General features: G+C 38.0%; 1 protein-coding gene across 2 annotated transcripts in view; it reads left to right on the forward strand.

Annotated features, from left to right (window-relative positions):
* Positions 1–14,793, forward strand: part of SENP6 (SUMO specific peptidase 6) — a 46,055-nt gene extending 31,262 nt beyond the window's left edge. For both annotated transcript variants that reach the window (XM_080997966.1, XM_080997967.1), the window contains 10 exons: positions 541–644; positions 727–843; positions 1,085–1,207; positions 1,727–1,819; positions 3,141–3,574; positions 5,674–5,777; positions 7,940–8,028; positions 10,100–10,168; positions 10,262–10,412; positions 12,494–14,793. In XM_080997966.1, coding sequence (XP_080854092.1) covers positions 541–644; positions 727–843; positions 1,085–1,207; positions 1,727–1,819; positions 3,141–3,574; positions 5,674–5,777; positions 7,940–8,028; positions 10,100–10,168; positions 10,262–10,412; positions 12,494–12,703 — 1,494 coding nt within the window. In that variant the 3' untranslated portion in view covers positions 12,704–14,793. The remainder of the gene's footprint in view (positions 1–540; positions 645–726; positions 844–1,084; positions 1,208–1,726; positions 1,820–3,140; positions 3,575–5,673; positions 5,778–7,939; positions 8,029–10,099; positions 10,169–10,261; positions 10,413–12,493) is intronic.
* The last annotated feature ends 374 nt before the right edge of the window (positions 14,794–15,167 follow it).

Here is a 15,167-nt window from a genome sequence, read left to right on the forward strand (position 1 = left end):
GATAAATTTTATCAAAGAGAGGGCCAAAGTATATATTTTTGGATAGTAAAACTGAAAAAATGAAATGTTATCAAGTCAAAATATATGCTTTCCATGTAACATATTTTGTCAATGTGATATTTCAGCTATTTTATGTCTGTTTACTAAACAGAATATTTAGTCAGGTTCTGATCTTAACTTAATATCCTGGTTAATAAATCAATATTAAAATTGAATTACCTGTTTCATACATAATGGGGAATCTGGTTGAAACAGTCCAGGAAATCTGCCCTGGAGCTGACATAGAGCAGGAAAGGGGAAGGGGTAACAGAGGAGGGTGCAGGCCTGGTGCTCATTGTCTGTACCATAAACCATGGTTTTAAGATGCTGGGAACATTACGTCTCTATGTGCCCACTGTGTTCAAATTCATATTCTATTTGGTTTCAACAGGTAGTTTTATAAAAAGAGGGACATGCTGTGCTATTTGGGAATTGGAAAGGATTTTAATATTTTATGACTTTGGTATTGCATTGTAAATAAGTATTCTTTTCCCCCCAAAGGTCTCTGAATCGAAAATGCAGCTGCGAAATGCAACACAATTCCAGTTTTTTGATGATGATGAAAGTGTTGAACCACATACAGTCTTTATAGGTCCTATAGAAAAGTAAGAGGTCTTTCTGAGTGTTGTAATTATTTCCTAAATAATTCAGTTCAGTATTTATTTAACTTTTTATTATTATTTGCAGGTTGATTGTTTATCCCCCACCTCCTGCAAAGGGTGGTATTTCTGTGACCAATGAAGATCTTCATTGCTTAAATGAAGGAGAATTTTTAAACGACGTAATCATTGATTTCTATTTGAAGTAAGTTGTTTGAGTGTATTGAAACCTTTTGTGGTGTCTGTCTAACTTAGGCAAGTTGATGGACAAACCTTAAATTCTAAATAAAGTATATCTGCTGAAACTATAAAGTTCTTACATTTGTCTACTTTTGTCTGCGTAGAATGGCCAGCATGTGGCAGTCTTTTCAAGAATAACAGGTCTTTAGAGGCAAGAATGAAAGCATTGTTTTATTTTGTTCTTGTTTCTCTTTTTCAAAATAAAGATATCTGGTGCTTGAACAATTGAAAAAAGAAGATGCTGATAGAATTCATGTATTCAGTTCCTTCTTTTACAAACGCCTTAATCAGAGGGAGAGGAGAAATCTCCAAGAAACCTCAAAACTTACGTAAGTTTGGTTAACATATGTATTATAAAATTCCAGTTTCAGCATGTCTCATCCATCCCCTGTGGGGACAATGGCATTTTTAAAGATGAACATTCAGACTCAAGGCCCTCCCCTTCCAATATGGTTATAAGGAGATTGAAAATAAAAATTTCCCATATGCCTCTGGCTGCACCAGAGAAGGAGAGGGAGGGAGCACACAAGCCAGAGGGTCATGTACATCTGACCCAGATTAATATGTGACAAATTCATTTATCATAAATTGAGTAGAAGAACAGAATGGTACTTTTTATAAGTAAAAGCTGTATGATTTACCACTTGGCAATTCATTTTGACTTTTTAAAAATATTATTTCCGCCCAAACAACTGAAGATGCAGGAGAAGTCCTAAACATATTCACATAGCTGGTGCCACAAGATTGTGATAATAGTCAAATCCTCATTGTTGGAGAGGAGAATGCATAAATATCACCTAAATACCAATCCTTGTGTTTTATATTGTTTTATATTGATGTGTTCGCAGAATTCAGCAGAAACGGCATGGACGAGTGAAAACATGGACACGACATGTTGATATATTTGAAAAAGATTTTATTTTTGTTCCTCTTAATGAAGCGTAAGTAGAATTTGTTCTGCTATGACTGGTTGTGGGACTGTGTGTCTGTTATCTGAGCCATGTTCTCAACTATCATACCGTCCAGAAAACCCTGGATATCATCTGTATGTAACCCCATCTTCTCTGGGGCCTGAGTTATTATTCTCTCAATATGCACACCTTTCCCCCAAATATTCTTTCCCCACTTCTCTTCAACTGTCAGAACCACAAACTGAGTATTCTTCCACCTCTCTGATGTCCTTGAAGATTCTCTTTTGGTTCAAGTTCCCCCCAATAGGGAAACTAGATCTACAGAGAGATCCTTGCATAAATCACTTATCTGGGAAAATTGGAATAGGTAGTTGCATTGCAATGCGGCGTCTCTATTTGTTTGAAGGACACATTTGCTCCTGAGCAGTGCAGCTAGTATGGGCAAAACCAGCTGTGTTTTTGGTACAGACTGTTTTCATGATGAAACACATGCTAGGATTGCACAGGTCATTGGCTGTGTTTGCACGTAATGCTAAACCATGATGTAGTGCTATGAGGATGAGCTTGAATGAGCCCAAGCAAAACACCAGGCACACATGTGCACAAATTCCCCCATTCCCCTCCTGACCACACAGGATGAGTACAATGCAATCACATCTTTGCACATCTGACTTGCGCAATTTCAAATATATGCAGTTGAAGGCTAGCTGGTTGAAGTCTGGCAAGGTTTTTTTTTGTGCTGGGTTTTCCTGGTGCAAAAAGAGCTTTTTAAGCTCTCTGCCTTGCCTCCCAAGCATAGCTGTCTCCTCTTCTTGGATCAGGGATGCACCTGTGAGATTTCGTGGAAACTTGGATGGCCCTGCAAGATCTCATAAGAGCCAATGTACCAGTTCCAAAAGCCCTAGGTAGTTCAGTTCTAAGGGTTTGAGTATATGTGTTTTTTGCTTATACACAGAACCTTTGAAATTGAACGCATAAGCTGTGATTGCACTGTACTTCAGCAACATTTGGTTTCCCTTTTACTGAGTCCTGGCTTTGCATTGTGCTTGACCAGGGATTCTGGTTTAAAACAGTGCAATTTACCAGAAATTTCCAGGAGGAGGCAATTTTTAAGTTTCCCTTTACAGTTTATCCATACAATTATTGTTTCTTGTTCTCTAAATGTGATCACACTATTTACATATATGAATGTGTGAATCAGATGACTATGATAAGAATGTAAATAATGAACAAATAATTTTGGAGTTATTTGATCTATACTAAATGAGTAATATTATGTGTGTGTGTGTGTGTGTGTGTGTGTGTGTGTGTGTATGATGAGTCAATTCTTAGTTTTTTGTTTTTTTTTCAGGGCCCATTGGTTTTTGGCTGTCATCTGTTTCCCTGGTTTAGAAAATGCAATATATGAGACCAATCCGTACTACCACGAAAACGTATCTATGCAGATTAAATCTTCCTCTTTGGATCAAGAAAGAAGCACTTCTCCTCCTGTACCTAGTGAATTGAATACGTTACATCACTCCTCTTCGGCATCTTTTACAAAGAAGGTGCTGAACAAGAAACATATTGCAGCATTAACTGACACAAGCATAGAAGCCGGGGAGACTGAATCACAGTATTGCAAAAGATCCCCTTCTGTGAAAAGTGGCTTTAAAAAACTAAATCAGTTAAACAGCACCCCAGAAGGACTGAGAACTGTGGAATCTGTGTTTCATAAACATGACCATAGGATTTCAGAGGCAAATGGCATGCAGAACGAAGATAAAATTCACATCCAGGCTACGGGTATGTACTTTTGGCTATATATGTTTGATATTTGGAATTTGATACCTTATTACTGCTAATATAACTTATATTTTTTTCCTTTAAATAATTAAACTGCTAAAAAAAATCCCAGTGAATGATGGGGTGGAGGAGGGGAGTGTTGAGACTGTAGCACTGCTAAAGCTCAGTGGGAGTTCAATATGGAGCATATCTTGTAAAAAAGCATGTCAGCGATTGCTGGTGGGAATGCCCTCTGCTGAGCATTGGCAAATAGCTGCCAGCGACAGTAAACAATACCGTGCTAGATAAGCCAAGTATATGCTCACTATAAGACCACTTTCTAGATTCACATTAAGAATCCGGTTTCTTTAGAATCAGCCAGCCACTAAAGATTTGTTCTACATATTTTCCTCCAGCTGTGCATCAAATGGTAACATTTCAGTGTTGCAAAAACACCAATGTAAGAATTTTAGCTGATCTACGGTAAATGTGCAGTGGTTGGTGAATCTTGGCTCGGAAAACTAAAAACTAACATTTATATTTTCTTTAGTTAGAGCTGCAGAAAAGCTAATATAAATTTAGTCATAGATTTCAAGTTTAGATTTTCTTCAGATCATCACTGTTTTGCTCCTTCTGGAGATTCAGATGTGGAATTCAAAGACCACCATTTTCAAAATCAGAAATGCAATCAGTGATGCCTCCTTAAGATACTAAGCTTTACTGGTTTCTAAAAATATGCAGCATTCGGTACTTTGTTGAAGTAATTTGTTGCTGAGGTAAATGTATGAGGAAGATGTCATACTATCCACGGGGCCTCTTTTAACGGGCTCACCCTGTATAACTAGAGCCAAGTGATCAGCTTGTTTAGGGTTGCCATATTTCAAGGGGTTTTTTTAGGATGACTCCAACATTGTTGGGTAAACCTAAGCTTTTTGAGTTGTTTCCACAGCTTTTTCTATTGCGTTGCCGTACGTCCAGATTTTCCCTGACATTTTGCTGATTTGGCCACATACACCCCCCGGGACACCATTTTTACAACATATTTTACATCGTGAAATATGTGGTCCTGTTCACACATTTCAATAAACCCTGTTTTAGTGAAACATTCACAAGCTGCAGTGAGCCTTGGGCTGATTTGGATAAACCAAAAGTAAAAGCTAAAACTTCTGAAATCCTACTGGCCATAAGGGAGGAAGGGAGAGAACAGAAGGTCCGAGCTCAAGGTTTGCTGTGTGTTTTTTCCTACTTGTGCACATTGCAAACCACACAAAACAAAAATATATCATTTCACAACTGGAGAAGAGTAAAACCGTCTACTTAGTTCTGATCAAGCAAACCATTTGATTTGTCCGCTTAAGCAGTTCTTGTATAGAAAGTGTGCATCTGCCTAATTCATAATAGCCAAACTGGCTCACTGCGAATGGGTGGACTCAATGTGAGTGGGAAGATTGTGACTGCTTACCTACCTACCTCCTCTAGTCCTGTTGCTAGCTAAGCCACTTTTTGGCTTAGGGTGTCATTTCGACCTGAGCTCCAAGAACAGACTTTGGCTGCAATTCCTGCTCTGTCTGGAGCAAGACAAATTACAAGCCCGGGTTCTGACAATGCACTAAGGCAAACCACAATTTAGGTCACAATAGCAGGACCAGGGAAGGAGCAAAGTGGCTGCAATCTCCTCTCTGGGAATGTGGTTTGGCTTAATGTTATGTTGAACACACAACAGAAAAAATTGTTTCACAAGCTGACATCCTGCTACTGTGTTGCTGTGTGTGCTATATTGCTTCCCAGTCAGTACAGTAAGCTATGTCTCAGCACTGCTGTGAGATGTAATTTAGCTGAGTGTTTTTAGCTTGATAGCTGAGCCCAAAGTCTTGAACCCACTTGCCTGTAAATCCCGTTGAACTCAATGGGACTTATTAAGCAGGGATAGGATTGCACTGTTGGAAGTATAGATTTCAGTTAGACACTTGTTCTCATGTATGATGCTGACAAAAAAAAAACCCAACAACATTTATTCCACTTTGTGGTTTACTGTTTCTGTCCAGAAGCTAATGTATATAATGTATATGTCTGTGGCAATTCTGTTTTCATTTTTTTACTAATCTTTGTGGTTAATGCAGATGGTTTACAGAAAATTAGACTAAACTACAGTGAAGATTCAACTGACAGCACTAAACTAAATGAAGATGAACTAATAGATTTTTCAGAAGATCAAGATAACCAGGTAAAAAGTCTAAACAGCATTACTTGGATATAACTAGTATTCTTTATTTCTAGGGGTGAAGGTGTTTAAAAGAATTCAGTAGAACAGGTATTAAAATGGAGCAAATAACCTGTTAATCACCTTTTCAGTACTTTTTTTTTTAAGTAGGTGTTCAGCATTTTTGTAGCTGAGGTGTTCTTAGTGTAGTGTATATTGCAAGACTCCCTCAACAACCTATCAGTCATTTATTTGAGGCTAGTAAACTAACGTACGATGGCAATGTGACACTTAACTGTGTTTTCAAGTGGCTGTGCTTTTGCAAAGACAAATGGAAGATTAATTTTAACTAGTGATACGTGTGTGTGTACATGCATGTATTCTATATATTAAAGATATATATAAAGATTAAGGCTTCTTACTTAGTGCTGTTAGCACTACAGTGGTACCTCAGGTTACATATGCTTCAGGTTACAGACTCCGCTAACTCAGAAATAGTGCTTCAGGTTAAGAACTTTGCTTCAGGATGAGAACAGAAATCATGCTCTGTTGGCGCGGCAGCAGCAGGAGGCCCCATTAACTAAAGTGGTGCTTCAGGTTAAGAACAGATTCAGGTTAAGAACGGACCTCCAGAACGAATTAAGTACTTAACCCGAGGTACCACTGTATTTCTATTTCAATAAAATACAGCCTAGCATTTCTCCAGTACTTCTCTGGAGCACTTTCTGTGGTTATGTTCCCAACTCCAGCCACTAGAAGGCGAGCTTTATCCATCATTGTAATCATCAAAAATTGAGCAGAAAGTGCTTCTTTGTTAAACAGAATTTTGGACTGTGTTAAAGTTTCACTTTAATGTGGAACTTGTTCCACATTACGTGCACCAAGGGAATGTTGCTTTTCCCTTTTTCCCCTTCTATTATTCAAGGATATCAGTCCAGTTATATATTAAATAGCAGTCTTTATTTGAAGAGTTACTAGTGTGGTTTGCAATTTCAAAGACTATACAGACTAATACTTACAGGCTGTCCTGTTCCTTCATCCAATGAGTTGTTTTTCCTTTCATCAGCTGTATATGTGAGGCATAGTGAGACTGGATGCAGGTCAGTAATTTCTACCTAGAGGGACTTCAGAATCTTTTTGAAAAGTATTTTCACAGCTGTTCAGGAAATAAAAATAGCTAAGAAAGAAGTTCTATCCTCATAGTCCTAGTGGTACACTTGAAATACTCTCATCCTGTGATACTTAGATTCTGAATAGGAAGATGGCTTGGATTTATAGTCCTCCACCTAGAAATTTCTAAACATAACCTTTTATCTAGCTTTTATATTCTTAAATACTTTGTAATCTTTGTCTGAGTTATTTCTAGCCTTTCCTGTAGGTTTTCTTTTGGCTAGTTCTCCTGCCTTTATTCAAGAGCTAGAGGCAATCTACTGAATGTAGTTTCTGTGTTGTGTGCAGCTTGAATTATATAGTCATATATAATTCATATATTTGCAGTCGTACTTGGATTGCACCTGCCTTGGTAAACAGGTCAGTTTTTCAGAAGGGTGAAGGGTCATTTGCTGTCCTCCAAGAAAATATTCACATAGCATAAAGGTGGAACTTCAAAACTTTGAAGTATCACACTTACCTGCATAAAGGCAGAAATGTATATTGCTCATTACATTGCATTGCAGGCTGCAGAGATTACTGCAGAAATGGAAACTATATTTTGTGTGTGATTATTTTTCTCCCATCATTCTATGATGTGGGGGTTTTCTGTACTGATAGGTTCATTTGGTTTCTAAGTTCTAATTTCTAGATAATGTTCCTCCTGGAACAGAAGAATTGCTTCCTGATTTTATTACAAAGAGTAGTTCAAATACAGGTGGCGGTCTTTGTTGCAGAAAAAGTTTAAATTCTTTTTCTCCACTCCCGCCAAACTCGGTTACTTAAAGAAGAAAAGTTCATTGGCTCTGTCTCTCTCTGTCATTGGTCCTGGCTTCATCTACTGCCTTTGCCCGACCAATCCCAATGTGCACCAGCCCCCAATGCCTGTAACATAAAAGGCATGAGTAGGGGAGGGAGCTGGCATTTTGCCTGAGTCCTATAACCACATGGATCATGCCACCTTGCTGCATATGTAAATCTAGCTTCTCCTGAGTTTCTTAAGATAGAATCTTACAAATACATATTTTCTATTTTAGGACAACAGCAGTGATGATGATGGTCTTGCGGATGATCATTGTAATTCAGAATTAGGACAATGGCATCTGAAGCCAACTATATGTAAACAGTAAGTTTTGAAGTGACACATTTATGGCTTTCCATTAATAATCACAGATGTGTCTTCTGAATCCAGTGTTCTTTTCGTTCCCCTGTTCTGTCATTTCCAAATTAAAAGCTCAAATTAAAAAAAAATTAATTCCTGCTCTGGTAAGGCAGGATTTGAACATTGTAAATAAGCTTGTATAAAATCTCTGCTTTTTTATTCTTTCAGAATTTAGATTACTCAACCTCTTTTTCTTCATTTGCCAATTCTGGGTTTACAAAAGAATTAATATACATTGTTACATTATTATGGCTTATGTTTGCTGTAAGTATCTGCATCACCAGTGAAGTATTCTTAACAGTCTGCCTGCTCCACCAGAGAGAAACCTGTTAATGTTGTAAGCTTTTAGAATATCGCATTCAGAGCTACTGTGACTCTGTGCCACAGCCTGGCATGGATTGTCTCAAGCAGATGGTGGCTCAAGTATCTATCCAGCTCGAATCCAAAGGCTTAACGGTCGATGTAATACTACTTCAGATATCAGCTTTGCTTAGCAAAAAGGGCACAACTACTTTAATATCCACACATATTAGGCTATGGCTCCTTATGTTGCTAACCAGTTCCTTAAATTTGCTTTTTCAATAGAAATATATTATTATTATTATTATTATTATTATTATTATTATTATTATTATTCACTTGATTTTTTTCTGTTTTGCACCTTATGTGTAAGCTGTTCTTAATATGTTGTTCCTCTTAAAAGTTTAATGGGCCAAACATAGAGTAACTGATATGGGTAAATATAACTGTACATAATTCTATTCTATGCTTGAAAAGTCCTACCAGTGGAGTGCTTGGGGAATATAATTGCTATACTAATGCAGGATCTGACCCTTGGATTTGGTGCTGGATAGCTATCCTTATACACACACCTGGGCTACATTCGTTGTATAGTTGTTAATTACCTTCCTGCTTTAAGAATTAGGTAGATTATTTATCATTGTGGCTCTACAGTTGAGCTGTGACTGACTTGTTATTTCCTCTCCATCATGAAGTAATTATGTGACCTTCAGCACTCTTTCACAACCTCAACTCCCATCTGCCTTATAAGAATATAAAGAATTGGACATAAACTTTTCTTTTTGCAATAATAGTAGGTGGTTTAAAAGGTAGGCATATTTATGCAAATCTAAATCCACTTGCTTTGAGATATACAGGTTAGAGGAAAAATGAAGTAAAGTTCTGATCTTTTGAGTGTAGTTCTGGGTCTTGTCTAGGCAAGGGATTAAGGAACCTGTGGTCCTTCAGAGGTTTTTGGACTCCATCACTCAGTGGGATGGCCAATATGACCAGTAGTCAGAGAAGAATGGAGTTTTCATTCAGCAACATCCTGAGGGCAGCAAGCTCCCTCCCTGTTCCTGATCTAGTCTTATATTGTCATGAAATAATACATGTACATAGCTGCTCAAATTATTTGTGTTTAGTCCTTTGTTAAATCTCATTGTAATTTACTGTACATTCATGTAGCATTCACAATGAAATGAAAGCAAAATGCAGCATAGCTTTTGTTGTTGTTGCTTAGTCGTTTAGTCGTGTCCGACTCTTCGTGACCCCATGGACCAGAGCACGCCAGGCACTCCTGTCTTCCACTGCCTCCCGCAGTTTGGTCAAACTCATGCTGGTAGCTTTGAGAACACTGTCCAACCATCTCGCCCTCTGTCGTCCCTTTCTCCTTGTGCCCTCAATGTTTCCCAACATCAGGGTCTTTTCCAGGGAGTCTTCTCTTCTCATGAGGTGGCCAAACTATTGGAGCCTCAGCTTCACAATCTGTCCTTCCAGTGAGCACTCAGGGCTGATTTCCTTGCATAGTTTTTAGGTGGAGTGAAACAAAACCTGTGTCTTCTTCCTGGTTGCATAGATGTGAAGAAGAAAAAAGAGACTTCTACTGTGTACGGATCATGAAAGAAATCTCCTTTTCCCCCCCACATACCTGTGAGAGCTATATGAACCCTCATCAAATAATATCATTTCCTTGTTTTAACACTGTGGCATATGCAAAATTCTAATGAGACCAAAACAATTTGCTTTCTTGTAGGCCTTGCATTCTGCTCATGGATTCATTGCGAGGGCCTTCCCGATCAAACGTCGTTAGAACACTACGGGAGTAAGTAGTTGACCTCTCAAGCAAAACCTTTTCAGTCAATGCTGGAACATCCCATAAAAGCATTTTTCTCATCCTCTTGATTTTATATTGCAGATACTTGGAGGTGGAGTGGGAAGTCAGGAAAGGCACTAAAAGAAGTTTCTCCAAAGATGTTATGAAAGGCTCAAACCCTAAAGTGCCACAGCAGAACAACTTTAGTGATTGTGGAGTTTATGTGCTACAGTATGTGGAGAGCTTTTTTGAGGTGAGATTACTGGTATTTTTAGTTTAAAATTTTAGGGACATTGAAATTATTGGGTTTAATTTAGCCACCATGCACATTTCTGGAGCCTGTGGATGGGAGTCACCTAATGAACTCCATGCAGCTGGGCTTTCTATACAGTCATACTGTGGTTATTGAACAGAATCCGTTCCAGAAGTCCGTTTCACTTCCAAAAAGGTTCGAAAACCAAGGCGTGGCTTCCAATTGACTGCAGGAGCTTCCTGCAGTCAATAGGAAGCTGCGTCGGACATTCAGCTTCCAAAAAAACATTCACAAACCGGAACACTCACTTTTGCGGTGTTCGGGAGACAAAACGTTCAAGTCGCAAGGCGTTTGGGATCCTAGGTATGACTGTACTCTCTTCCCCCATGTGCTCCCTGCTACCCCCACAGTGGGGGAGGGGTGGAGGGATCATTCAATCTGGCAAGCTCGGGCAGGCGGAATGTTCATAATAGCCAAAAATAGTGGAATTCAGTGTCACGCTATCTTGTTTTCTTTGTGGAATATGGCATTTTATGCAGAACTAATCACTTTCTTCAGACATCTGAACGGAAGCTCATGTACCCAGGGACATTGGAAGCAGTGCTTGTATGCACCTCTTGGCCCTGTCTCCACATTTTTATACCTCCATGGCTTTTATTTTACAATGATTAGAGGTAGTTAACAAGCTGCAGTACGGCATTTGTAAAAGACCAGTTACTTCCCAATGTTATGTTTGCTTTGGATTTGATAAGGCAACTCCTGCCTATCTTTGCCACATTCTCAGTAGGCTACTGTGTCAGGATGACTAGTTGGCGGCAGCACCTATTATAGGTTAAATTAAGAAGAATGAGCAAGAGTGTAGCTTTCTCCACAACATAGAATAATGATGATGGCTGAATCCTAGGATTAATGCTTCTGTTGATACTTTGTTTTGTTTTGTTCTATAGGTTATATAAACATGCACACATTTAATGTAAAGTAGCTTTAAAATGCTGTGGGGACTCTAGTTCCCCAGTGTGCCTTGAACAATTTTATAGATGCAAATGGATTAAGTACACATTTAAATTGTGTAGTGAGGTGTCAGTAGGAACCCTTTCCAATGCATGTTGTATTGTGCTGAGTGTTGGAGCTGTAGAATTCTTTGCAGATGATGATCCATCACGAGTACTATAACAATGGCAAACCTGTGCTCCATTTGTGACAAAAAAGAAAAGAAAAGAAAAAGCATTTCACTCCCTTTTGCCGTATTGTGTGAGCCTGTGCAAAAGTTATCTAGGGCATTCTGGTAGAAGACCATAAACTGCTTCTAACGATAGATAAATCTGTAAGGTGTGAGCAAGACAACCTTCCTGCTTCTCTTATTAAGCCAGCATTCTAGCCTAATGCCCCGGGTCTACAGAACATTGTCACAGCTTTATCCTGGCCCCATCTGTACTATTCACTTAAAGCAGCATCATGCCACTTTAAACAGTCACTGCTTCTTCCAAAGAATTCTGGGAACTGCATTTTGTTATGGGTGCTGAGAGTTGTTAAGAGACCCATAATTCCGCTCATAGAGCTACAGTTCCTGAGAAGACAGATTGACTGTTAAGCCACAATTGTAGATCTATGAGGCGTATTGGGGTCCTCCTAACAATTCTCAGCTGTGACAGGCTACAGTTCCCAGAGCTCCGTGGGGGAAGCTTTGACAGTTTAAAGTGTTATGACGCTGCTTTAAATGTATTGTGCAGCTGGGACCTTAAGAAGGTAGCTGAATAGAACCAAATATAGTAATCAATGTTTCAATGTAGTCAAAACTAGTTCAGCTAGGCTAGTTTATGCACTCTGCTCATGAAGGCCTTGTACATTTCAGCAAGCGGAAATAAATATAGTTTTTATTGTTTTGTTGAGAATTTCTGTATGATTGTTTTCTTTAGGAGTATGTTGTACTATGTGTATGCTCTTTTAAGAGGAAACTGGAGGAAGGGTAAAAATGTAACAAATCTGGCATTTTCCGATATTCTTAATTTTTGAATCTGTCATATAAAAGTCATACATTATAGGCCATTTTGCTATAAACCTACTTCTTTTGTCCCTACTAGACTCCTATTCTAAGTTTTGAACTACCAATGAATTTAACAGACTGGTTTCCTCGCCCAAGAATGAAAACAAAACGAGAAGAAATACGAAACATAATCCTGAATCTACAGGAACAGCAGAACAAAGAAAAGAAGGGACCGAAGGACACTAATTTGGCAGAGAAATCTTTTCAGGAAGGAATAGAACAATTTATCAGCAGCTGTTCAGACTGAATATTTTCTGTTGCATGTTATGGCTACATTTTAAAAAAACAACACAATCTTGAAATTTACCATATCCTCATTGCCCAAACTAAGGACTTGGAGTACTATCAACTGAAACTTACTGTTGATGCTTATAAATGTATGTCATTAATTAAACAGATTCCCCTCAATATATTAACTAGACAAATCTGTACATATGTTAATTAGTCCAACCTTTTTCAATATTTGTAATTAAGTTTTTCACTACATAGAAGACCTTTTGTTATGTATTTCTGTTAATAGAACTTAATAGAAACTTCTAGACACAAAGCAAATAAAGAAGATATTTATAGGATGAATTGGTTAACTCTTTCTGTGTTTAAGTAAAGTTGTCATTGAACATTTCCCAGTAAGACTTATGTAATGCACGGGGAATACCTATGTAGCAAGGTGATCAAACCCATACTTTGATTTACAGTTGCCATATACAAGATGTGTCTGCTTCAGCTATGTACAACAATATAAGAATGTGTCTAAATGCATTGTGTTTCCAAGGTGAGGAGTTTGCACTTTGAATCCGAGTGCCAGGCAGTGTAATCTTTAGTAAAGGACACTTCAGATAATGAAAGAAGGAACTTCACAAGTGCTTGGAATAATGCTGCTTTATGACCACAAGTTTACTCAAGCAGTATTTAATACAGTCTGAAACAGAGCTTAAGTAATACTGTTGAATCCTTTTTGGGGGTGTGGCTCCCGATCGTTGCTCAACTGTATTTTGACAATTCTTTCATTATGAAATTGTATTTTTTGTAAGTGTGCTTGGAAATAGCAGCAAATTGTCCACATTACATTTTCTGTGTCAGAATTCTGAATGTGCATTCATATGTGCTTTATCTATCTGATGGAACATTTCTTAAATGTACGAGTACTATTTTTTTGTATTGTCCAGAAAACCAAAATATTGCTAGATGTCATTGCTTGCTTGCTTCCTTCCCCCCTCAATTTTAAGTAGAGTTATCTTCCAATACTGAGACAACTTATTGGCATATTTCCATGATGTAATTTGATTTTTAAATTACGTTTCAAGAAGTACAGCCTTATGATGCCAGCTTTTTTAAAAAGTCCAAAAGAAATCAAGTCTCTTCCATAACTCCTTAAATATTCACAAGGTATTGATATTGAAAACTGCGGAACAGAAACTCCTTTGCAGATACGTTTTGGTGTAACAATGCTTTTGTCCAAAAGAGACATTGAATGGGAGGAAATATACTGTTGGAATATACTGAGTTTTAGACCATCATGACTCCATATGTCCTTTTAACCTGTATACACAGGATTTTTTACTTTTGCATCAGTTCTTGATTTTTACAGCAGTGTCACCCGCTCAGTACACCTTTTTGCTTTTGTTTTTACACGCAGCTAGTTCTGATATTACTTTGTCCAAAGAGGAAGACCAAGGCAGTACTGTTTGGCGCTGTAGTGCAGCACACAAAATTGCTTCTGTCTAATTGGCTTCAATTTAAGGAGCCCAGATTTAGGATTGCAGCCTTATGTTTTCCATACTTTCCCAATATTTGCCGTCATCAGACCAGCTGTAGAGCCCTCATGGCATTGTCAGTGTTACACTCAAGAAATCCATAGTGATAACTTGTGACTCTGAAGCAACAGCTCTTGGGATTAGATATAAAAGCGCACAAGTGGCACTAATGATCCTCAAAATTGAGAATTACTAGTCATTTTTTAAAAAAGCTAGCTAGAGTAAAACCTAAAAAGGTTTGGCAACAAATGTAAACTTTTGTTGGTGTGGCAAAATAATAATAATAGTACTTCTTGAACAAGTTATATTAGAAGAGTAGACTTAGCAAAATGCATACCAGCCTGGGCAAGGTTTTTTGTTGAAATGATTTTTTTAAAAAAACAAAAACAAAACAGGTTGTGGTATACTTTAGTTCTGATTACATGGTTCTGTTTTTCAGAATGTCCTGGAGCTTGTATTCCTTTTCGAGATGTGAAGAATGCAATGTTTCTCTTAATATTATGGTAATGGATCAGTCATGCAGCAACCTGATACACATGTTGATATAGGAAATTTATTTTTTTAATAAAATGGTCAAAAACAAGTTTGAAGACCTTGGGTAATTTATGCTGCATGTTGCCTAAGCTTTAATCCTGATTTGTTTCTACAGTGTTTTGAAAAACAACAGCACATGCTCATCTGACATTAATCAGCACCTGAGTTCAAGTATAAAAGTCGAGCTGAAATCCTATACAGAGAAACCAAAGGAGGGAATGCACCAATAGAGGCTGCAGTCCAGAACACACTGGCCTGGGAATAAGTTCCATTGAAGTCAGTGAAGGTTCCTTCTGAGTAGACATACACAGAGGTGTACTCTTAGTGGGTGTGTTTATAAAAATACATTCTTGCCTGCATAATAATGCCTTTAAGACAGTATGACCTGTATTCATTAAAAGCAGCATGAATGAGTTCTTCAGA

The sequence above is a fragment of the Podarcis pityusensis genome, assembly GCF_964106645.2.
Source record: "Podarcis pityusensis genome assembly, chromosome: 3".
Taxonomy (NCBI): domain Eukaryota; kingdom Metazoa; phylum Chordata; class Lepidosauria; order Squamata; family Lacertidae; genus Podarcis; species Podarcis pityusensis.